This window comes from Salvelinus namaycush, chromosome 11 (genome assembly GCF_016432855.1).
Source record: "Salvelinus namaycush isolate Seneca chromosome 11, SaNama_1.0, whole genome shotgun sequence".
In the NCBI taxonomy this organism is placed as follows: Eukaryota; Metazoa; Chordata; class Actinopteri; order Salmoniformes; family Salmonidae; genus Salvelinus; species Salvelinus namaycush.
In genome coordinates this window covers 13607868-13632111 of record NC_052317.1, presented here as the reverse complement: position 1 = coordinate 13632111, position 24244 = coordinate 13607868, and the positions used below count along the sequence as shown (strand labels likewise).

Sequence of the window (24244 nt, the reverse complement as noted above, 5' to 3'; positions counted from 1 at the left end):
TTATGTGCACTACGTCATCACGTACAGCAGGGGTGTCAAACTCATTCCACGGAGGGCCTAGTGTCTGCAGGTTTTTGGTTTTTCCTTTCAATAAAGCCCTAGACAACCAGGTGTGGGGAGTTCCTAACTAATTAGTGATGTTAATTCATCAATCAAGTACAAGGGAGGAGCGAAAACCCGCAGACACTCGGCCCCCCGTGGAATGAGTTTGACACCTGTGACGTACAGCAACAAATCTGTTTTGATGGGAAAAAACCTTTGGAAAATGTGCATATTTGTTTAATGTAGATTTTATAATATTTGCATGAACATCTCTTGCAAATTGGATGGAAACCTAGCTTGTGACATCACAGGGTAGAGTAAAAAGTAGTTTTTAAAACTTGTAACATTTCTAGCCAGAGGGAGGGTATTTTCATGCTCCCCAGTTTTTGAAAAATCACTTACATTTCTTTTATGTCATCGGCTAGAACTTTATATTTTCTTTCTACAAAATGTAGAAATGTGCCGTTTTTTCACATGTAGGCATTGTGCTGAAGATAATGTAAATGAGGTTGAAAAGTGGTGGAATTGACCTTTAATCTTCGTAATTAAAACACCAATTATAGTATAATTATACAAGTCTATAATACAGTATTCACAAAATTGAACAAATAGCTAAAACATACATCTTTAACCTTGGTCTTAGTTATAACACATTATGGTAACAGACAGTTGGCTGTATACTGCTAATATACTTTAAAACCCATAAAACAGGAGATAGAGAAAAGTAGTCTAGGTCTAATTCCAAACACAATGTACTCAACTCTTTTGAGCACTTGGTCCTACCATCATCAACTGACAAACATAATAACCAGGAAACTGGTAGTAAACTTGCATATAATCTTAGACCTCAAGGGCTGAAGTTGTGCACCCCATCCACTTCTGAAGGATGCTACAAGTTGTGTGGTTGTTGGTTGGTCATTGAGATGCACTCTGGGATGTGTAGTTCATTTGGAGTCAGGAGCTGTAGGCAGACTGGCTGTCAGGGTCAGGTTCTGTCTCGGGGTCTGGGGTGACCTCATCTCCTGCAGGGCAGATGGAGAGCTGGGTGAGGTGTTCCTCAGACTGCAGGATGTGGGAGGTCCACTCCTGACACACCTCCTCCATGGAGGGGCCGCTGCCCCCGTACTCCTGGGGGAGAATGTCTTTGGAGAAGAAGCCACTCAGAGTCTCTTCGAAGTTGCTGCCGTGCATGTGGATCTAGGAGTAAGACAGAAGGGAATTGACATGAATTAGTATCACTGTTGTCATTATTATCATCAGAGGCAGCATTATCATCATTATCATAATGGGTTATAAGCACCTGCTCTAAACAACATCTGAGGTCACTATCATCATCTCCATCACTCCTGTTGACAATGTATGAAAGAGATGTATCCAGGTGAAGCAAAAGTCATAGTGCAAGAATATGTGAATGGTGATGAATGGTGACTGACCCGCTGTTTGATCTTATCAGTCAGGAATGGACGGATCATGGTGAAGATGCGTTTGAAGAATGTGGGCTCATTGATCAGATGGATCCCTCGCACCTTCAGAGGAAACGAGTCCTGACAAGATCACATTTACACAGAGGCTTATTACAGTATTATTATTACAGGCTTATTCACAGTATAGCTATTGTGTATGTAGCTATATTCTGTAAGAGTAACATGAGATGTCTGCAATACAGACAACTCTGGATCCAGACCTAACCCTAACCTTCAAAAGTATTGATCATTCTAAGATTATTTCTGAAAGCAGCGGAGGGGCCCTTTAAAAACAGCAGTACTGGGTTCTGTTCATTAGGCACCAAACTAAAGAAAACGGACTGAAACAGGGAGGGACTACCTGTAATGATTCAATAAGAAATTTTTGTTTGCAGTTGCAAAACTTTAAAAAACATTTTTCATTGGGTGTCCTAATGAACACAACCAAGTTCAACTGATACCAAGTTCAACTGATAGCCTACCGTGAGCACAGAGGACATCCTCTTTGCCAGGGAGGAGTTGATCTGTAGGGCATGAGCGAAGCACCATCCCTGCATGTCGAAGATGGCCTTCAGTCCATTCCTCTGGGTCTCTATCTCCTGGACGATCAGCTCAGATGTGATCAGACTGACACGGAACACCTCGTAAGCTGTGAAGTCTTTAGGGTTCCACTGGCCTGAGGAGACAAGCCAACACATTGCAAATGACATCTCAAAATGACAACTTCTCAAATGCCCCAATAGAGCAGGGTCTTCCAACCCTGTTCTTGGAGAGCTACCGTCCTGTAAGTTTTCACTCCAACCCAAATCTAGCACACTTGATTCTAACAATTAGCTGGTTGATAAGCTGAATAAGGTTAGTTACAACTGGGGTTGGAGCAAACACCTACAGGAGGGTAGCTCTCCAGGAACAGGGTTGGAGAGCCCTGCTGTAGAGTACATCAATTCTAATCTTGACATCGAAGCCAGTTCAACTGCTTTTTATAAATTCTTCCCTTCTATTCAGGGACTGATTTAGACCTGAAACACCAGATGGGTGCAATTAATGATCAGGTAGAACAGAAAACTAGCAGTGCTCTGGATCTCGTAGGGTAAGATTTGAATACACCTACTATAGAGTATATTATATTAAGCCAAATACAGTAGGTATGCCACCTCAGATAGTCTTTTACACAGCCCTGTGCCATGGGCCGATGTATCAAAATGAATAATGTTCAAAGTACATTTCAAGGTTGCTGCGTTGACATTAGGGGAACATAGCAGGCGTGAAACTTCGGTGCAATTCCATACGATTCAAGAGATTACGTTACCCCAGGATACCCATTGTGGCTGTAACTCTAGATGACAAGGTATCTTTATTCACGTCAGGAGAATTTTGTGAATTAAGGTAGCTTTATTCACATCAGGGGAATTTAACAAAATAAGGTAGCTTTATTCACGTCAGGGGAATTTAACAAAATAAGGTAGCTTTATTCACGTCAGGGGAATTTAGTGAAGTGCAGACTGCAACTCCATACAATTTAAGGTTGCTGCATTCACATCAGGGGAACACAGAAGGGGTGAACTTATGTGCAACTCCATACGAAATGATATGTGGCTCTGTTCACGCCAGGGGAGATGAGCAGGAGTTAACGACTTTGGTGAAACTCCACATGATTATTGCATTTTCGTGTTTTACACTTGTGTTCAGTAGCATCTATGAGTCACATGATTATGAACCAATGACACAGATTGTTCCTGATGTTGTGAAATTCTCTCTTTACAGAACTGGTGCTGTGATATTAGATATCAGGATTCAAGGATGCTGTGATATTAGGATATCGACCTGCTTAAACAGAGCAATTGTAACAGTAGTAGAGCAAAGGATTGCAATATATGAGAAAATGAATGACTGCAGTATTGCCGTTATGAGTACATGATGCATGGAATGCTAAGGCATACATGTATGAAAGTGTGTATTCTTATTTTAAATGTATGTACAGTGGGGAGAACAAGTATTTGATACACTGCCGATTTTGCCTGCAAAATCAGCAGTGTATCAAATACTTGTTCTCCCCACTGTAGTTCTGTCCTTCAGCTGTAATTGTCTATTAATGTTATTTATTATGTTATGGTTTGTGTGGAACCCAGAATGAGTGGCTGCTGCTTTAGCAGTAGCTAATGGAGATCCTAATAAAATACTACAAGTACTAAATACCATTTTAGGTGGTTTTATGCAGTGGTGCCATTTGCCTTGCCTGACACCACACCATATCAGACCATATAGATGAGGACTAACCGATCCTATAGATGAGCACTCTGCTGCCGTTGAGGTCCCGGTCCCTCAGCACTCCGTGGTAGTTATTCTGGAGGAGTCCCAGGACAGAGGACGGGTGCAGGTTGGCACTGATCTCTGGGCACTCTCTCCTCCAACGCTGATAATTAATTAGTAGCTATAAGGATGGAGGGAGAGAGGAAGCGAGAGAAAAAAAGATGGGAAAGAAAACATATTTTAGATTGCAACAGAAAAACAGCCAGCGGTCAGCCTGTCAAATCATGTCAGGCTATTGAACCAAGCATGACAATGAAAATTACATTCTGAAACGGGAGGATGGAGAACGATCTACACCTTTTACTTTTTTTGAGAGATTGAAATCAAAATAAAGAATAAAAAACAAAATGTATCCGTCTCATCTACATTTTTTAAAAGTCACTAACAATGATTCGGAGGTGAGTTAATATAATATTTTGTCATTTAAAAGAAAAAATAAATAAATATATATATATATACACATACACACACACACAGTGCCTTTGTTAAGTATTCAAACCCCTTGACTTTTTCCACATATTGTTACGTTATATACTTATTCTAAAATTGATTAAATAAACATAAAAAAATCCTTAGCAATCTACACACAATACCCCATAAGGTTTTTTAGAAATGTTTGCAAATGTATTAAACATTTAAAAAACAGATACATTATTTACATAAGTATTCTGAACCTTTGCTATGCGACTCGAAATTGAGCTCAGGTGCATCCTGTTTCCATTGATCATGCTTGAGATGTTTCTACAACTTGAATAAAGTCCACCTGTGGTAAATTCAATTGATTGGACATGATTTGGAAAGGCACACCTGTCTATACAAGGTCCCACAGTTGCCAGTGAATGTCAGAGCAAAAACCAAGCCATGAGGTCAAAGGAATTGTCCGTAGAGCTTCCGAGACAGGATTGTGTCGAGAGCCAGATCTGGGGAAGGGTACTAAAACATGTGTGTTGCATTGAAGGTCCCCATCAGCATTGAAGGTCACCATCATTCTTAAATGGAATAAGTTTGGAACCACCACGACTTCCTAGAGCTGTCCGCCTGGCCAAACTGAGCATTTGGGGGAGAAGGGCCTTGGTCAGGGAGGTGTACAAGAACCCGATGGTCACTGACAGAGCTCTAGAGTTCGTCTGTGGAGATGGGAGAACCTTCCAGAAGGACGACCATCTCTGCAGCACTCCACCAATCAGGCCTTTATGGTTGAGTGCCAGACGGATGCCACTCCCCAGTAAAAGACACCCCAGTACAGTTACCCCAGTACTTGGGAAAAACGCCTCTTTTCTAAACATTTTAATTAAATAACGTTAACTTAAAAAGTGTTAACTGCGGTCACTTATTTCCCTTCATAGACAAACAAACTAAGTGTGACCACATACCTCATATTTACCAAACTGTTTTTTGTGTAAGCAATTGGACATTGTTCTTGGGGGCATCGACCCAACTTTCCTTCACTGACAGTTTTGATTCCCAAGTTCGAAACAACTGCTAAATAGATTGAAAACATGTCCTAAATAGTTGAATTTTACAATAGTTAACCCACCGCGGATACCAACCTTCAGTGACAGCTCAACATCAAAGTTTCTCGCTCTCAGAAACTTTATTAGAAAACTGTCCGACCAATTCAACGTGTCCTGCGGGTCGATGATGTCTTTCTGCGCCCTCTGTCTCAGCTGTAATAAATAACGTTGGACAACATTGGAGTCGTCGGGTAAACTATTTAGGTCTCCTTCATAATAATTCTCCTTTACAGACATGTCGGAACTGTATGACATTTCCCGCCCACCACACACAAAAGTAGGCTACTCTATTTACGTCAAGGAGAATGGAGAAACTTCCGTTCATGCAGTCAGAATGCAACTGAAATCATTTCTGCTCTTTAACCCGCATGTGGCTCACCTAGGCTAGGCCCTACTCACCGCTGTGCAACTAAGCAAATAATCGAAGCACGTGTCAACAAAGATGATGAAATCAAGGCAACTGTACAGCCTATTGGTGGTGAGGGGTAAACCTTTGTTTTCAAGTACTTCTCGACCTAAAGTCTACTGCCATGATACGTTGTAGCAAGACAGTGGAAAACGTGTGCAGTGACTTGTGTAATAGGCCAACGAGCTGTTATTCTTATAAATAAATTGTTCTGTTATGCTACAATTCAAACACTTAATAACTCGGGCTAATTAAGCAATAAGGACCGAGGGGGTGTGGTATATTGCCAATATATATTGCCATTTATACCACTGTTAAGGGCTGTTCTAAGCCACGATGCCACACAGAGTGCCTGGATACAGCCCTTAGCCGTTATATATTGGCCATATACCACAAACCCAGTCTTATGAACTGGTTACCAACATAAAATAAAATGTTTAGTCATACCCGTGGTATATTGTCTGATCAGCATTCAGGACTCGAACCACCCAATTTATAATACACAATACAAAAGTATGTGGACAACTGCTCGTCGACCATCTCATTCCAAAATCTTGGGCATTAATATGGAGTTGGTCCCCCTTTCCTGCTATATGCCTCCACTCTTCTGGGAAGGCTTTCCACTAGATGTTGGAACAGTGCTGCGGGGACTTGCTTCCATTCAGCCACGAGCATTAGTGGGGTCGGGCACTGATGTTGGACGATTAGGCCTGGCTCACAGTCGTCGTTCCAATTCATCTCAAATGTGTTCAACGGGGTTGAGTCAGGGCTCTGTGCAGGCCAGTCAAGTTCTTCCACACCGATATCAACAAACTATTTCTGTATGAACCCCACTTTGTGCACGGGGGGCATTGTCCTGCTGAAACAGGAAAGGGCCTTCCCCAAACTGTTGCCACAAAGTTGGAAGCACAGAATCGTCTAGAATGTCATTGTGCTGTAGCATTAAGATTTCCCTTCACTGAAACTAAGGGGCCTAGCCCGAAACATAAACAACAGCCCCAGAATATTATTCCTCCTCCACCAAATTTCAGTTGGCACTATGCATTGGGGCAGGTAGCATTCTCCTGGCATCTGCCAAACCCAGATGGTGAAGCGTGATTCCTCACTCCAGAGAATGCGTTTCCACTGCTCCAGAGTCCAATGGCGGTGAGCTTTACACCACTCCAGCCAATGCTTGGCATTGCGCATGGTGATCTTAGGCTTGTGTGTGGCTGCTTGGCCATGGAAACCCATTTCATGAAGCTCTTGACAAAGTTATTGTGTGGATGTTGCTTCGAGGCCGTTTAGAACTCGGTAGTGAGTGTTGCAACCGAGGACAGACGATTTTTACGTGCTACGCGAATCAGCACTCGGCGGTCCTGTTCTGTTAGCCTGTATGGCCTACCACTTTGCAGCTGAGCCGTTGTTGCTCCTAGACGTTTCCACTTCACAATAACAGTACTTGCAGCTCTTGACGAACTGACTTGTTGGAAAGATGGCGTCCTATGACGGTGCCACGTTGAAAGTCACTGAGGTCTTCAGTAAGGTCATTCTACTGCCAATGTTTGTTTATGGAGATTGCATGGCTGTGTGCTCAATTTTATACACCGATCGGCAATGGGTGCGGCTGAAATAGCCGAATCCACAAATTTGAAGGGGTGTCCACATACTTTTGTGTATATATAGTGTATCTATTTGGTTATGGATCACTCCCCAAACTGAATTAAATACTTCCAGAGAATGAAAAGGCAGAGTGTACCTTTACAAAAGTGTCCATAAAACGTTACTTTGTCTCTACAATCTGTCATATAATTGTATCCTTTGGCATTCCACACAAGAGGGCTGTGTCGTGTTGATCCACATTTGCTGTAGCGGACATCCCAAATAGGCATGGGCATGTTTTCTGGTGTCAAATCTGTGGCTGACCTTGGCCTATACAATACATTTTCCATTTATAGGAGAAGCATGGGAGGTTTCAGCTACTACTTTGAGTAGCTATAAGAAGACATTTCATTGACACCTCCCTATGCAAAAGAAACCAAAATGTACAGGAAAATATTCACAACAGTCTACATTATAGAATGCCCTCACGAGGTCATAGAAACAGCAGCACCTGCTGGACAAAGAAATTATGGAAGAGAATGAATAGAGGAAATAAAGAAGTACATAAGGATGGAAATAAAGAGCTACTGAGTCCAGGCATTTTTTGTTTGATATTTTTTTGAAACTCAAAAACAGAATAACAGGTTCAGGGAGACGATCCACGCGCCTAAATTAGCAGAGAATGCCAACGAGTACTCATGACGAGTACTCCTTTAAGGTTGTAGTTACAGTGACCAGAAGTACAGGGTACGATGACAATACATAGGGCGAGCATGTCCAAAAACTGGAACATAAAACAACGCTCGCGGGACACATGGGACATGTAAGTGTCGTCCGTTTCATGTAATCCATACAGGGTCTTTATTAAGTCTTTATAACGTTCTAGGCATAAGGGAACCATGGTTTACGTTTCATAAAACATTCTAAAGAGCTTTGTTTTGGTCCAGGCTTTTGGTACAGTAGATTCCACTCTTCTTCCATAGGAGGATCCATTTGAATGACAGCTCTGAGAGATTCAGTGATCCAATGAGAAGCGACAGGGGAATGGGTCCAGTGCAACTCCACCCTTAGCATTCTTAGATCAGCTGGATTATACTCCAAGCAAGGTGAGTGTGTGTACAGGGTGTGCTTGTAAGCAGGGTGTGTGTAAGCACTTCAGAGTGTGTGTATATTTACAATATCTTTGTGTGTGGGCCCTCCATATCACTCTCTCAAGGGTGTGAAGTTACTTTAGGAATGTAACAAAAGGATACATATTTGCTTATTCCCCCACTAGGTCCATTGGTTGACCTAGAGAGGTGCAGTCTTCAGACCTGTAGAGACCACAATATCTGAAAATGTAACAACAGATGGCCATCACCATCTTAACAATGGGCGGGGGACCCAAGGTCGCACAGGGTGTTGACTCGTTACTAGTTGTGCCCAATCTTTCGCGTTTGTCAGGAAAAAACAAATGAATCGCTCGCTTATTCGATGTCTATAATGGTTCTTATAGCAGCTAAAGTGCACAAGTAGGTACACATTTATGGAAAATCATTTATTTTTGTCAGAAATTGAATAATCGGATGAGGTCGAATCTAGTTAAATATTGACTCATTGATCTACAAAGCACTGAGGCCCAATGAAAATCAACAGTTTGCCCTGAGACACTGGGGTCCCCTCCTCCTTCGGGTACAAACATTGCTTGACACTTATTAAGACTTATTACAGGGATTACGCATGGCCGTTATTGCTCACCAGCTCCATTCAAGTCTATGGGCCTCTGTGGAGAATCCCATCTGAGCTGGGCAAGGCCGACAGGAAAGCTCAACCATAAAAAGACGGGGCATATCTCAAATGACACCCTATTCCCTATATAGTCCAATATAGCATGCTACTTCTTGTACACTATATCAGCAATAAGGTGTTACTTGGAACGGAGACACTAATAGATCTCTATGTTGTCTTCTCTTGGTTCTCTCCTTCACCACATTATTTAAGACTAGTTCCCCCAGACCACATTTAAGCTCCATCAGGCTTTCCACAATCACCATTACAGTTGACCTATGAACTACGAAATGCAGCTTGAGAAGAATGGGCCAAATCCTAACCTGAGATATACTTGGGTTAACTCAAACCTTTGAACATCGTGCATTGATATCAATGGGAGATGAGTTATCTGGGCATATCAAGTTAGGATTCCGCCCTATACGATTGCTTATATCTTTACAGTGTTAGTAAATCTACCTGGTTATACAGAGTGGGGGTTAAAACCCTCAGGTGGCTTTTAGGAAGGGAGGGATTCTGGGAAATGGTTCTTACTCAGTAAGAGCAGAACGCTTAAAGCTTTTGCCTTCATTAGAACTGTGAAACGCATTAGATGCATTCTAATATTCAAGTCTCCTTAGGTGAGCCAATGCAGACCCTTCTCTTTGGAGTCTTTATGTGAGAGCATACCCATTGCATTTCTTGGCTGGAGTTACTAACAGAATGATACATTCAACAAATCCCCCAAAGTGAGAAGTGTCCGAGCTAAGAACACATCCAAGGCTAGGAATAAAACGTAAAAATTTAAAAACTGTCTGGATGGAATGACTTAGATTTCTGCTACAGAGAAATATGCTGTTTTACAGCAGAATTCAACAACTACTAATATTAAGGGCAGGTGAAGAGGCCAACCCCTGCACATCCCCAGATACACGTGACGCCTCACTCCTAACTGGCATTGGGTGTTCAGCCCTGCGATCTAATGGGATGGCAAGGACCAGGAGTTTTCCAAACTGACACCTGAGCAGGAAAAACACTGGGCCCCAATTATAACAGAGTCAGGGGAAACTGACCCTACTGATGGAAGAGAGCTGGGCTTTCAGAAGAGACCTGGGCTGTGGTGCTTAGTGGATGCAAAGCAGCACAACATTGCATATAGAACTAGGATGTCTAGAACAGACGTAGGTACCACAGGTGGCTGGTGGCACCTTAGGATGTGATTTTTTCTAGAAAAAAATAATGTCACATGGCCAAGAAAAAGTAAGGGCCCTAATAGTGAAATATCTTTTCTATAGATCTTAATTTCTATCTGCTGTGCATTATCAGGAAAAGGTGCTGCAGGATCAATCTGACATCTGCATTGGCCGTGCAGCATCCTACGGTGACACGGCCTCTGAAGAAGTCAGGGCGTTCATACTTCTTGCGCTTCGCGGAGTAGCGCAGAGCTGTTGTGAAGTTTGTGTGTATGTAGCTATACGGAGCCCTCCGCATTGTTACAAAATTTGGGAGGCTCACGGTGACGCGGTATAGAGCTCAATTTGGCCTCTGCGTGTCTCCGGAGGCTCCGCAATTGCATCACACCCTCCCTACGGAGCCTCTGACCACATTTTCGGATCAAACATAAATGGGCTTTTAGTGAGGCGTTACGCTTAGGAAGCACAGCCCAGCTCTCAATGGAATGTTTCAGATATTTAGCTAGCTCTAAGAGCAATAGTCGTAAATTCTGTCATTCTCACACCTACCACGGCTTACTGAGAGAGACTGTGTTAGCTCACACTAGTAAATAAAAAGACATCCAAGATTTGGCATGAAAGTGAACAATGCTACAGTTAAACCATATTGGTATAGGGGTCGTTCCATGTGATTTCAATCACTTTCTGACTGCACCCCTTTTGATTTGAACAAAACCTTTCATTCATGTTTGCCCATGGTGGAAGTGGTTCAGAAAGGGACTTTTTGGACCTGAATGTCAAAGCATTCAGGAGATGGAGGTGCTCAAAGCTGACCCATTTTGCATACCCCAACCTTCCATGAGACGTCCACATCACTGGGGAAAAATAAACGGTTGAGTGTGATATCATTTGAAAGCTTACAAACAGGATTGTCAAATGATATGATTTCATTTAAGAACGTTCTTAGACTTTATAGAGTAAATGAAAATGTATCTAAAATTTTGTAGCTTAGACCAGTGGTTCCCAAACTAAAGGGGTCGGCGGGGGGGGCTGTCTAGCTTTCAAATGACTCTTGAATGCGCAAGGTGCAATTTTGAAATTGGGTAGTGATTCATCAGTTTTCCTCTTGTTATGTCAGTCATTGCAGACCTTTAGAGAGCTATTTATCAACTAGTCCATGTCAGCTAACATTTTTCAGCTAGGTCTTTTAGCCCCTTGATTTTGTTGTAATGTTTGAGTCACTCAGATATCACATGAACACGCAAAATATGTAGAACTGCAGGAAATTAGCTTTAAAATGGCCAAAAACATCTTCACCCCATGGCAGATTGTGTAGAATTACAGGAAATAAACTTTAAACCTGAAAAATCCTCTCCGCCAACAAGAGTTTTTGTCATGGAATGTGCTTGTGCCCATAGAAATAGACATGGGGGGAATGTTCCACAAAGATGGGAGGCCCCCTCCCTATAAAGGTTCTGAAGACCGGGAAGGGGTGGGCTTGTTTTGAGAGAATTGTCCAATCAGAGCCTCCTGAGGGTTTTTGAACATACAATGTCATTTTAAAGGATGAGATGCCCTGAAGCACTGGTCTCTGATCAGCCTTATATTCAGACCGACCCATACTGAACCATTAGAACAAACTCCTCTCCCCCTTACCAACAAGTTCTTGAAACAGTTCTTATGGGCAACATTAGGCAGACACTTTAGCAGCCATTTAAAATCAGAACCTCCCCCATTTCACTACCAAATGTTTTAGGCATCTCTCCCCTCACATAAATAACAATTTAATTAAACAAAATAAAATAAAAACCAAGGTATTCGTGGAAGAACTTATCACACATGGAAAGGACAGCCACGTCAATACAGTAATCTTCATCATCATGTTCATCAAAAAAGGTCATAAGAAAGTCTTGGACCAGACTGATTGCAGAGGAGTGTCTGATCACTGTTCAGAGTCCAACGCTCTCAGTCTTTTTTATATTACATAATTTCTGATTAGCCATCTTGAAATCAACAGTCCGTTCCCCGTTTGTTCTTCCTGATATTTACATCAACATTTACACAGTCTTGGTGTTTCGTCTATGCCCCATGAAATATAAAAAAATAACGGGTGACGTCAACTCAGCACTAAATGGTCCATGAATGTAACAAAACAAAGTGGCTTAAAAGTAGCTGTTCCAAGGTGTGTGTGTGTGTGAGATATTTGTCTCCAATTGTTATCCTCTGTATACGCCTATATTCATGTCTTTGTACTCTGTGTGTTGATGCAGATAGGCAGCTCTGTGATGGACTGATGAGGGGGCGGGTCATCAAATGATCAATCGACTGATTGATGAAGGGGGGTGGGGGTGGGGGGGGGATGCCCCTAGGAGGGACGTGGTCCTTTAAAGAGGTTCTGAACCCATGCTATGGATGCAATGGGTCTGGCCTGATGTCAGGTGTCATCGTCTGTGTCCTCCATGAGAACTTTGGTGTCCCGGATCTTGGTCCTGAGGAGAGAGAGAGTTTAGTAGAGGGGAACACAGCCATACGTTATTACCATACTGGGAAGCGAGGCGCGGTTGTCTCAGGGACATGCTGTAGCTTTGTGTGTGTATGCAGGCATGCCAATATATGTGTGTGTGGAGCTATTGTATAACCGTACTGGGAAGCGAGGCGTGGCCGTCTCAGGGACATGCTGTAGGAGCGTTTCCAGTTCTTCTTGCCCAGGCGGTTCCGGACTCCGTCCTCCTGGTCCATCATCTGCTCCAGCAGAGTTTGGTCGTCAGCGTTCAGCGGAGCCACTGAGATGTCCCTCACCGCTCGGAACTCACCACAGTTATTCAGGTGCTCGTTCTCCAGACGGAAGAAGTTCCACACAAAACGTCTGCAGTGGAGAGGGGGAGGAGGAGAATCAAGTGAAATGTTGTTGAGGTGTTTCACCTGCATTTCATGTATGAAATGCCGTTGAGGGAGGTATTTAGTGGTTAAATGGTCGCCTGTTGAAATCTTCAGGAGAAGGGCTCTACCTAGAGGTTACCACAATAGTAGACATAGACTGAAATGTTAATTCAATGAGAAAGGAAGAGAATACAAAGAAAATATAGGAGAGAGAATAAAATAATGTAATCTCACCTGAAGACCTCCAGAGGGGCTAGGATGGTAGCCACAATGTCTGCAGCTGACGGTGTACTGGCGGTGCTCAGGGAGAGGGGTATTGTCCAGGCAAAGCGCAGCAGCACATCCTCCAGTATGGCACAGTAGTAGTAGGCCTGAACAAACCCACACACACACACGTGTATTATCATCACATACACATCTTCTGACATTACATAAAAATAGTAGGCCTGAAAATATTTGAACAATGATTTATTACATTAGCAGACATCCTCTTATGGCTGGGCGATATGGCCTAAAAATCACATCTCCATTTTTTTTCTAACTTCTGGACTATTTACGAAATACGTTTCTAAATAAGCTTTGTTGTACAATTAAAGGTCAAATACACTGCATTTCCAACAGTCAACAGTAATCTAATGAATTCAGGGCTTGTGAAATTACACCTAGGCCTTCCACAACCATTAAACCAACTAATAATTTAATTATTTTATCAAAATAGTTTAACCTGTTTTTTTGCAATAATCACTGATCTGGCTTTCAGGTTTGTCTACGAAAATATTTTGTTACAAATTTAACCAGAACCATGTATAAAGCACATTCACTAATAATGACTAACCTCTTGTAGCAGGCATTATAAAACAGGTCTCATAATCTCTCTAGCACAAGCCCACGAGCTAGTGAGTAGCCAGCTAATCTTTAGATTTCAAGTTTCAAGGATCTATTTGCTAGTTAACAAGGCAGAACAGTTGAATTGTTATGAACACACCCTTCTGTCTCCAACTGTTTAACAGCAGGCTAGCTTGTCCACTTTTTTCAGATGTTGAAATCAAGTGGCCTACCTTATTTCTCAGAATGAGAACGAGTTGCCAATTCCTTATATAAATTGAGTTTGATGTTTTATCGCACATTTATAAAACACAGATTATAAACTGGGTGGTTCGAGCCCTAAATGCTGACTGGCTGACAGCCGTGGTATATCAGACCGTATACCGCGGATATGACAAAACGTGTATTTTTACTGCTCTAATTACATTAGTAACCAGTTTATAATAGCAAAAAGGCACCTCTGGGGTTTGTGGTATATGGCCAATATACCACGGCTAAGGGCTGTGTCCAGGCACTCCGCGATGCATCGTGCATAAGAACAGCCCTTAGCCATGGTATATTGGCCATATACCACACCTCCTCATGCCTTATTGCTTAATTAGACAACTAGTATAACAGTCTGTGGCTAAAATGCTGCTAGCGGTACTGCAATGCCGTGCGCGACACTGAGAATTAATTTTCCAGAATCAACGTTCATTGATACTCCTGTTTTAGTACTGTCTGCTCTGTGTGAACTTTGAGCAGTTGAGGGTATGGTTAGAAAAGTTAACTTGTCCTCTGTTACAGTAAAATAATGTCTCAATGTGTTTGTGTCCATATGACCCATTCTGATGGACCAAACATCAAATGCAAATAGCGAGTTGAAACCGCTTGTCAGAGAGGAAGAAGTGATCTCTCATCTTTGTTGTGCGAGTGTCAGGGGGAGGGGCTTGATGTGTGTGTGTGTGTGTGTGTGTGTAAACAGAGGAAGAGGCGAAAGTGAGAGGTTTCACAAATAAGCCAAATGCTTTTCTATGGGCTTATTTCGGACCTAAGCTTGTTGACTGCCTTCGCGCCTTTGGGACAACTCCAATTGTTAGGGCGGAGACATGAGCATCTTGTCATTATACTCCGATCGCTGGTGTAAATGGAAAGGTGCACACAGCAGAGAAGGAACGAAGGAGACGAGACCAAAAAGACAACATGAGAACAATCGGACATTAACGCTCATGAAAACTAAAAAACTTGATTCTTGCGATGCAGACATTTGGAATATTGCGCAGAAACATACATTCAAATGAGTTACATATCGACCAGCCCTACATCCTCTCTGTTCCTCTTTGAGGCATATGTTTTTCCCGAACAGTGTGTGTGTGTGTATTTCTGTATATAGACTATTACCTCTACCCAACTTATATTCGTCATTTTGGTCGTTATGACCAAGAGGTGTACACTAACTTTCTGGGGGTAGACGATCTCCTCTCTGAGTATGGTGTTATCTCCTGCATTGCGGTCAAACAGGCCCCAGTCCATCTTCAGGTCCCACACCAGGGTGTAACAGGAACTGACTAATGAACAGCCAATCAGCAGGTAGAAGAAGATCTGGGTGTCCTCATGACGCACAGCTAGGAGGGGAGAGATATAGGGGTCAAGGGTCATATTCAATCACCCAAATCACTGATCAATCAACAAAGCAACCGCTCAATCAATGATTCAAGCATTTGGTCAATCAATCAACGTAGTGCATACGTATAAACTACAAACGTTATATTGCAAATACCATTACTGTCCTAATCGCTCCTTGTTAGTTGTTCCATTGTTTGCGGATCCTCTCTCCTCTTATGAGAATCACTGGTATATGCATGTCAACCGGCGCAGCGGCCCAAAACAGTTCTGTACTTACGATATGTCATTTAGATCCCAGTCTAAGATGACTCTAAACATTCTCTCCATACCTTTGTGGGTGCTGTAGAGGGCAGCGAAGGTGACCACAAAGAAGGTGGTGGAGTATTTCCCGGCGTTGACCAGGTGTGGGAAGGCCCGTTTGGAGTCGCGGTAACGCCGCAGGCACTGCACAAAGCGGAACCAGGCCGGCAGACACTGGATCACTGCCCGCACGCCGTACGAGTACGAGTGACACACGCCTCCACCTATCAGAATACACATCGATTAGGAATTAACCAATAAAATTCAGCACACGTTATACGAGTAGGAGTGACAAACACCAGCACTTATCACAAAGCACATTATCAGTCAACCAATAAAATCTGCCAAATACGTTCCATTTAAATTCCTGTCTGTTGGATCGGACATTGAATTTATTTGTAAGAATTCAATATACTCATGAGTTTTAGATGGAGTTGACTCCAACACTTAACACCCATGCAAATAATAACATCAATGGGATAAAATGTGCTTGAACAAGGCTAGTTGGTGGTGTGTATGTTTATTTGGACTTGATAGTGTTTGGAGTGAGCTGTCTGTGGACTAGATTATGTTTGTTTGGACTCGAGTTCACTTTGTTTGGACAAAAGTCTTGAGGGTATGTTTAGTGTGGGCTTGTTTTGACTGAGATTTGTATGTTAGGGTAAGGCTGCGTGTTGTGATGAGTGAGAGTGCGAAAGAGAGAGATACAGAGAGAGGAGACGGGGATAAAGGAGAGGAAGAGAGAAATGAAAGTAGCCACCAGAAATGAGAAAAGCTCTGATTGTTGAGCTGACTGATTGAAAGTCAAAGTAGCTTATTTTCCATAGAGCTTGGAGTGTGTTATTGTGTGTGTGTGTCCGTTGCGTACTGTCGCGCAGTAGCCCGTCTTGTTGCTTCCAGTCGAGCTCAAAGCTGTAGAAACAGATGAGGTACTCCAGGTCCATCAGAACCACCCCTAGAGAGTTGAGCTGGTCGGCCAGCCAGAAGTCTGCAAACTCTACCCTGTGGAACGGGGCTGTGACCACACGGAACTGGAGGAGAGGGAGGGATAGGGAGAAAGGTAGGGAATGGAGAGAGGGAAGAGAGAGATTGTGAGAGGGAAAGATACATATATATATATATATATATATATATATATATATATATATATATATATATATATATATATATATATTACTGACTAAGGATGCATAGGACAACAAAGACAGAGCATTTGGCAACATAAAATGTTGCCCTTTCCCCCATCATGATGACAGGCACATGTTCAGACATGTTCAGCGGCCATATAACATTTGACAGTGCACTTCTTTGGCATTCTGAGCGTCTCACCAGCAGTTTGAGGAGCCAGAAGCGTGACTTGTAGTAGAGGGTCTTGAAGGGGTTGATGAGGAAGAGGAAGAAGAAGCCGTAGAGGACCAGCGGGTTGGCCTGCATGGGCACCAGGATGGACTTGGAGAACAGACAGGACAGGATGCTCACACACCACAGCACCCCCAGGAAACCAGCAATCTATGTGGAGGAGAGGAGGGAGAGGCAGGTTAACTGGTGTTGTAATTTGATTGAAAACGCAATCTATTAGTGTCATTCCGTTCTACTGCTTATTGCTTTGGCAACAGCTGATTTGCTCCTTTCATGCCAATAAAGCTAGTTTCAATGAGACAGAGAGGGAGAGAATTCAAGCAACTGACTTGATACTAACGCAAAAGGCTAGATTCAGTAACACGACACTAAATGTGACCATAAAAAGCCACATAGGTAATATGAACGATATGACTAAAACTCAACCAGTATCCAACAACAAACTTCTGGGACCAGACTAATATATGCGCCATTCATAAGACGCTTTTATCCAAAGTGACTTAGCGCGCATACATTTTACGTACGAGTGGCCCCGGGAATCGAACCCAAAATCCTGACGTTGCAAGCGCCACGCTCTCCCAACTGAGCCACACGGGACCAAACTCTTACCTCAAAGAGGTGCTGGTGGGAGAGGTTGTTGCGGGGGTTGAGCTCGAAGATGAGTACATGGTTGACCCCCGCCTGGCGCCAGCCGTACGTGTTGATGCCCAGCAGGAAGAGGAACTCGATCAGCAGGAAGCCGCCGCGGTAGATCCTCACCAATGGCCACACGTTGGCATTCTCTATCACAACCGCAGCTAGAGGGCAGGACGATTAATAACCCATTGATAACACATTAACGTCAGCGTTCCGTCAACAACTGAGATGTCAAATCCTGAACTAGAGCACTTAGAAAATGGGGAGGGAGGGAGGGATGACGGGCGTACCTGTGATGACGACGGTGACCATGAGGACGAGGAAGACGCCACAGTACAAGCCAACCCTAAAGGTGGTCCACGCCGGAGCAGGCTGTGCAGCACCCAGTGGGGGCACTCGTAGTCTCTTCATGGCTCTCTGTCTGTCTCCTCCCTCCAACTCTTGTGTTACCAGGGCCTGAGAGAACGGTGGAGACACAGCGAGAAAGGAAGAGATTGTCACAGCTAAAAGTTAAGACAAGATGATAAGCGAATAAAACTGAAATGATTATAGTACATTACTACTAGCCAATGCTTTTCATTGATAAGAGGGGGAAACAAAATGGCTGTCCAGTCCAGTACCTCCGTCTCAGAGATGAGCTGGGTGATCTTCTTGCAGGTGTAGAAGGGGGCCACCTCCACGTGGGCCACGCGCCAGTCGGCTCCCCGCGACGTCTCCAGGATCTTATCATGCTTCTTCAAGATTTTACGGAAACCTGTGAAGTTCAGATTCTGGGGAGAGGAGAAACAGTTGAAGGATTATAATAGGAGTCTCCCGGAGAATTTTTAGGACGTAAAACTTGTTGCAATGGATCAGAAGGTGACACAGGACAACAAGGTTAGGGTTAGCGGTAGTGTCTTGGGTTTGGTGATTAGGAGCTGGTACCTAACTTGGTAGTTCTGCAGCAGGATGAGGCTGAGGTAGTATCCAGAAATAGTGTATAGGGGGGTAGTATCTAGGGGTGGTGTCTACTAGGATTGGTTGGTATACCGTATACCGGGGTATTTGGAAAAAGCCACAGAAATGTTTTTCGATACCGTCAAAACAATTTCTTTGACGTTTTTCAATATGTTGGAATATTTGTAGCTACCTTTTAATACCTGCAGTCAACATGTGCAATACGTTAGGAGATAAAGCAGATTGCGTTCTTCGTTTCACATGATCTTACATTATGAAGCTTACTGTAGTTCCCCAGAACAGTTATGCCAGTCATGTGTTTGTTTGTAAATAGCACAATGGGAGAAAGCGAGAGCTGGTGAGTCCATAGCAGTCTATCTATCGACAAGTCTCTGTTGTGCAGCACACATGATGTGATGAAGTTACAATTCAATTCACTACTAAATGTTTGCCATCAGATATCTTATAATGGCTTTCTGCCAGAAGTCAAAGAGCTCTGGATGAGTTCTGTACAGCTGCCATTTTTTCCCTTTCTCCCAATTTCTCTCGTTCACATTCGCTTGTAAATGTCCACACTCACCGGAAATTACATTTGGTTGCTACTAGCTATGCTTGTATAGCTTTATGGGCTGGATTTGCCTGTCTTTGTAATTAGTTTGTTCGTTTTCGCACGTTAGCATTTAGCTAACAGCGGCTATGTGATTTCACTATTAGTTTGTGCTACTTTTGTTAGTATTCTGGTAATAGAGGCCCAATGGGCTTTTCTTGTGTTTTTAGCACCCCTTTGTAGGCTATGCCAGTAATACCGTAAATCCCGGGATGAGTGAGGCACGGTTTTACAATATGAAAAATCGGATACCGCCCAAGTGTCTAACTTTGTAGTTGTGCAGCAGGATGAGGCAGTGTCTAAGGGGCAAGTGTCTAAGGGGCAAGTGTCTAAGGGGCAAGTGTCTACTAACCTGGTAGTTCTGCAGCAGGATGAGGCTGAGGTAGAACTCTGAGAAGGCCAGTTGCAGGTCTTTGATGTTGCGGTGTTTGCAGCGCTCCTGCTGGGACAGGTGGAAGACGGCCTTGCGGCGGCGACGGAGGCCCTGCATGCTGCTCTCCCGCTGGGCATCCAGTGAAGACTGCAGCTCATTCTGCAGCGTGGCGAAACGGCGCTGGGCCTCGGCTAGCTTTTCTGGAGAGAGAGAGGGAGAGGGGGGAGGAAAGAAGAGAGGGAGAGGCAGGGTCATGGGAAGAAGGGGAGAGTGAGGGAGATTGTGTAAGAGGGAGGCAGTCTGATTCGGTCTCTGTTGCCTAACTATTGGTCTTTGGCAGGAAGATTCAGTCTCTAAGGGATTCATGTTTGTCTTCTGACCAGATGGGCCATTAGTGGCCTAGACCAGTGGAGGAGAATGTGACTGTTTGCTAGTAATGCAATGTGAATGTGCTGTTGGTTTTTTGGTACAATCATAGAAATAGGCTAGCTAAGTAGAGAAACAAACTGTGGTTTGGTTATATCAGGTGCATGAAATCGAGCAACATGCACAGTTACCAGAGTAGAATGTGTTGATTTTGGCCAGCTCCTTCTCGCACGTCTGAAAGAACTTCTCCTCAAACTTGGCGTAGTACCTCTTGACTGTGTCCTCGTCGGTGACTGGAAAGACAGGAGAAGATTTGAAGCACAAGGCAAAAATTAGGTGTTATTCATCTTCTCTCTTTTCCAGACAAGCTGATGTTTGCAAATGTCTTTGAGACCTTGCTATTTTTGCCACGTGTGATATTGAGCAGTAGTCCTTTCGCCAAAGATAGCCTCAACCCAGTCATTTCACATATTTGATGCATTTAAACACTAGCAGCCCATATTTAACTATCTAGTCAACTTAGAAAGCTTGTTTAGAAGGGAATACATCAAAACATGTGAAACGACTGGAGTCTTAAGTGGACGTCAAACGTTCATCCTGCTGCACAGTCCCTATGGACGCTCTAGTCTAGAGCGCCTTGTTAAAATTGTGCTTAGGAGCATTTCTAAACTCTCTCCATGGTTAAAGTAGAAAGAAATGGATGTCATTATTGTAAACGTGTGTGAGTATGCTACATTTACTATCATCATATATTGGGGCGGCAGGGTAGCCTAGTGGTTAGAGCATTGGACTTGTTGCAAGACCGAATCCCCGAGCTGACAAGGTACAAATGTGTCATTCTGCCCCTGAACAAGGCAGTTATAACCCACTGTTCCTAGGTTGTCATTGGAAATAAGAATTTGTTCTTAACTGACTTGCCTAGTAAAAAAAGAAAAAGAAAATGGAAATACTGAATTAATTATATTAAATTACACTCATTTCCATATGGTGGACAAAACATATTACTACATGACACAAGCTTGCATTTTCACCACAACATTTAGTGGAATTAAACATCCGTTTTACGTCAGATTGGAGATGTTATTATAAAAAGTGTATAGTCATCACGCCAACACTAAATGGATTGCTTGAATCAGATGAATATATTTGGTTAGGCACTGTTGATTTTGTCATACGCGTCTGTCCGTCGCCGGACTTAACGCCATTGTCATTTTCAAACTTAAAATAGCACAGACAATTCGGGGCGCTCTCTGTATAAAAGTCGCTGGCCACAAACTAATACACGGATTTGACAGTCATCACTGAAACGAAAGTAACCCGTCACTATTTAGAACTACATGTGGAGAGACGATTCGTTGAAATTATCCAGTCAAAAAGTTTTTGCGTTTCCTATTTCATATTCATATCTACCATAAACATTTTCCTACAAGGAAATGAGTTGATAAAAGCCTACTACAAGTTCTCATCTATCGACAGTTACATGTTGTATACCCAAGTTTGTTGTGGTTTTTCTTTTAAAAGAGCGCAAACTATACCTGTCCCAGTTCCATTGATTTCAATACAATATCGATGCGAGTGACTCATTTGCACGCTCTATTGATTACAGTAGAACGAGCTAATCAATTTCAGTCTAGAGTGACCGATTGGTAAATATTGGTGCGTGAGCAGTTTTTAAAAAGGTACTAATTTTGCAAAATATAGTAATCTGAACACAAGTGTGACGTGTGTAATTTTTGTCTTCGTCTTCAACATATCACAACTTATTGCAGCATATTGATTATTATATTACATTTAAAAACAGTGTTTTGACACGGCTATAATTACAAATCCATGACAACAGGAAGCAGCAACAGTATAATTTTCGATTTATGATTTAGTAATATAAACTGTACCTTTTACATTCTTTTTCAGGATTCTACTTAATCAGGTCAGAACTAATGAACTAGCCCAAAAACATGTTATGACATATTGATTTTGATGATATTAGTGTCTTGCCTACCCTAAGTCTGCATTGACCGAGGATGTTCTAAGAGATGGTACGGTAGGTTATTGTGAGACTCCGTAGAGAGCAAGGTTTCTGTACATACATTACACACTGTCATTACTTAACCTCTCGAAGTTAGCTTATTCAGCACATTCAGGTGGCCTGTCATGGTGGAGATGACACTGACAGTGTTATGACAATAGACAGCAGTTCTAGTACGTTCATAATGCTGAGAGCTGCAGAGGTCTTCTAGAATGTAGAACAGCTAGCCATGTTTGAGTTCACACACAGTAGAGGGTGAGAATGTTTTGATAGAGGTGAAAAGCAGTTTTGCAATGTTTGAAGGAAGAGAGCTAATGTTTCATAGAAGGCTAATATTTTCATGCAGAGAACACAGCAGTGGTAGAACACTAGACTGCTGCGAGAGACTGAAATGGTTCCAATTTGTACGGGAAGGAAATATGATGGACATGTACAATGTGTTCTTTGCTCCTGGTCCTCTTGGAGGCCCTGCAGTGTGAGCAGGCTTTTGTCCCAGCTTAGCACTAAAACATCCGATTTCACATTGTGGATTAGTTGAATCAGGTGTTTAAAAGAGTGTTACACTTGAGACTGAAGCCTGCACACATTTCAGCTTTTTAGGAACACTGGTCTAAAGCAGGGGTATTCAACCGGGGGTCTGGAGGTATTGAATGACATACCTACAGTAGAAAACAGGAGAATATCTTATTTCGAATGACGTCAACTTTATTTCTCAACTCCTAATATTGAGCAAATTGGGTGGTTCAACGAAATGAGTGTCTTTTGCATCCCTTTGATATTTTAAGTATAAATTGTGCAACAATATTGAATTTTAAAAGCCTGTTATATTCCATGAAGTGCCCTTTAATATAGATCACATGGAGAATTCAATAAATCAGATTTTTTTTCTGTATATGAATAAAGATTTACTAAATTGCCAAAATTCTGCATTTTGACATGCCCTCCATGCAACCTCTGACTTGTAGGAAGATTTTAACCAACATTTCTCCAAGTTTTCACCATCACTGTGAAGACCTAGTTATTTTGTTGCTTTGACAGTCATTTCTGAAGATTATTATTTACTTGTGATTCAAAATCTGTACCTCATTTCAAGGTCAACCCTGTTACCTTAAAGTGTGGTGTCAGGAAAATAACCTCACACTCAATGTCAACAAAAGAAAGATGATCGTGGACTTGAGGGAGCAGCCCCCTATCCACATCGACGGGACAGTAGTGGAGGGTGGAAAGTTAAGTTCCTCGGCGTACACATCACGGACAAACAGAAATGGTCCACCCACACAGACAGCGTGGTGAAGGCGGCGCAGCAGCGCCTCTTCAACCTCAGGAGGCTGAGGAAATTCGGCTTGTCACCAAAAACACAAACTTCTACAGATGCACAATCGAGAGCATCTTGTCGGGCTGTATCACTGCCTGGTACGGCAACTGCTCCGCCCATAACCGTAGAGGGTAATGAGGTCTGCACAACGCATCACCGGGGGCAAACTACCTGCCCTCCAGGACACCTACACCACCCGATGTCACAGGAAGGCCAAAAAGATCGTCAAGGACAACAACCACCCGAGCCACTGCCTGTTCACCCCACTATCATCCAGAAGGCGAGGTCAGTACAGGTGCATCAAAGCGGGGACCGAGAGACTGAAAAACAGCTTCTATCTCAAGGCCATCAGACTGTTAAACAGCCATCACTAACATTGAGTGGCTGCTGCCAACATACTGACTCAACTCCAGCCACTTTAATAATGGAAAGATTTATGTAAAAAATGTATCACTAGCCACTTTAAACAATGCCACTTTATATAATGTTTATATACCCTACATTACTCATCTCATATGTATATACTGTACTCTATACCATCTACTGCATCTTGCCTATGCCGTTCGGCCAACACTCATTCATATATTTTTATGTACATATTCTTATTTATTCCTTTACACTTGTGTGTATAAGGTAGTTGTTGTGAAATTGTTAGGTTAGATTACCTGTTAGATATTACTGCATGGCCGGAACTAGAAGCACAAGCATTTCTCTACACTCGCATTAAAATCTGCTAACCATGTATGTGTATGTAACAAATAAAATTTGATTTGACCTATAGG

General features: G+C 42.8%; 2 protein-coding genes across 2 annotated transcripts in view; both read right to left on the bottom strand.

The window, feature by feature from the left end:
* Positions 1-557: 557 nt before the first annotated feature.
* LOC120055843 (alpha-tocopherol transfer protein-like) lies at positions 558-5697 on the bottom strand. Its single transcript, XM_039003853.1, has 5 exons — positions 5366-5697; positions 3783-3936; positions 1988-2181; positions 1476-1586; positions 558-1239 (listed from the first exon to the last, which is right to left on the bottom strand). Exons 1-5 carry the CDS (start codon positions 5582-5584, stop codon positions 997-999), a joined length of 921 nt encoding a protein of 306 aa, XP_038859781.1. The 5' UTR covers positions 5585-5697; the 3' UTR covers positions 558-996.
* Positions 5698-11999: 6302 nt separating this feature from the next.
* The window catches only part of LOC120055842 (xenotropic and polytropic retrovirus receptor 1 homolog), a 30553-nt gene continuing 18308 nt past the window's right edge, over positions 12000-24244 (bottom strand). Inside the window, exons 3-14 of the mRNA XM_039003852.1 lie at positions 20313-20414; positions 19735-19955; positions 18460-18609; positions 18130-18295; positions 17813-18000; positions 17174-17353; positions 16713-16875; positions 15874-16068; positions 15377-15543; positions 13349-13485; positions 12879-13100; positions 12000-12723 (exon numbers count right to left, since the gene is read on the bottom strand). Coding sequence (XP_038859780.1) covers positions 12669-12723; positions 12879-13100; positions 13349-13485; positions 15377-15543; positions 15874-16068; positions 16713-16875; positions 17174-17353; positions 17813-18000; positions 18130-18295; positions 18460-18609; positions 19735-19955; positions 20313-20414 — 1946 coding nt within the window. The 3' untranslated portion in view covers positions 12000-12668. The remainder of the gene's footprint in view (positions 12724-12878; positions 13101-13348; positions 13486-15376; positions 15544-15873; positions 16069-16712; positions 16876-17173; positions 17354-17812; positions 18001-18129; positions 18296-18459; positions 18610-19734; positions 19956-20312; positions 20415-24244) is intronic.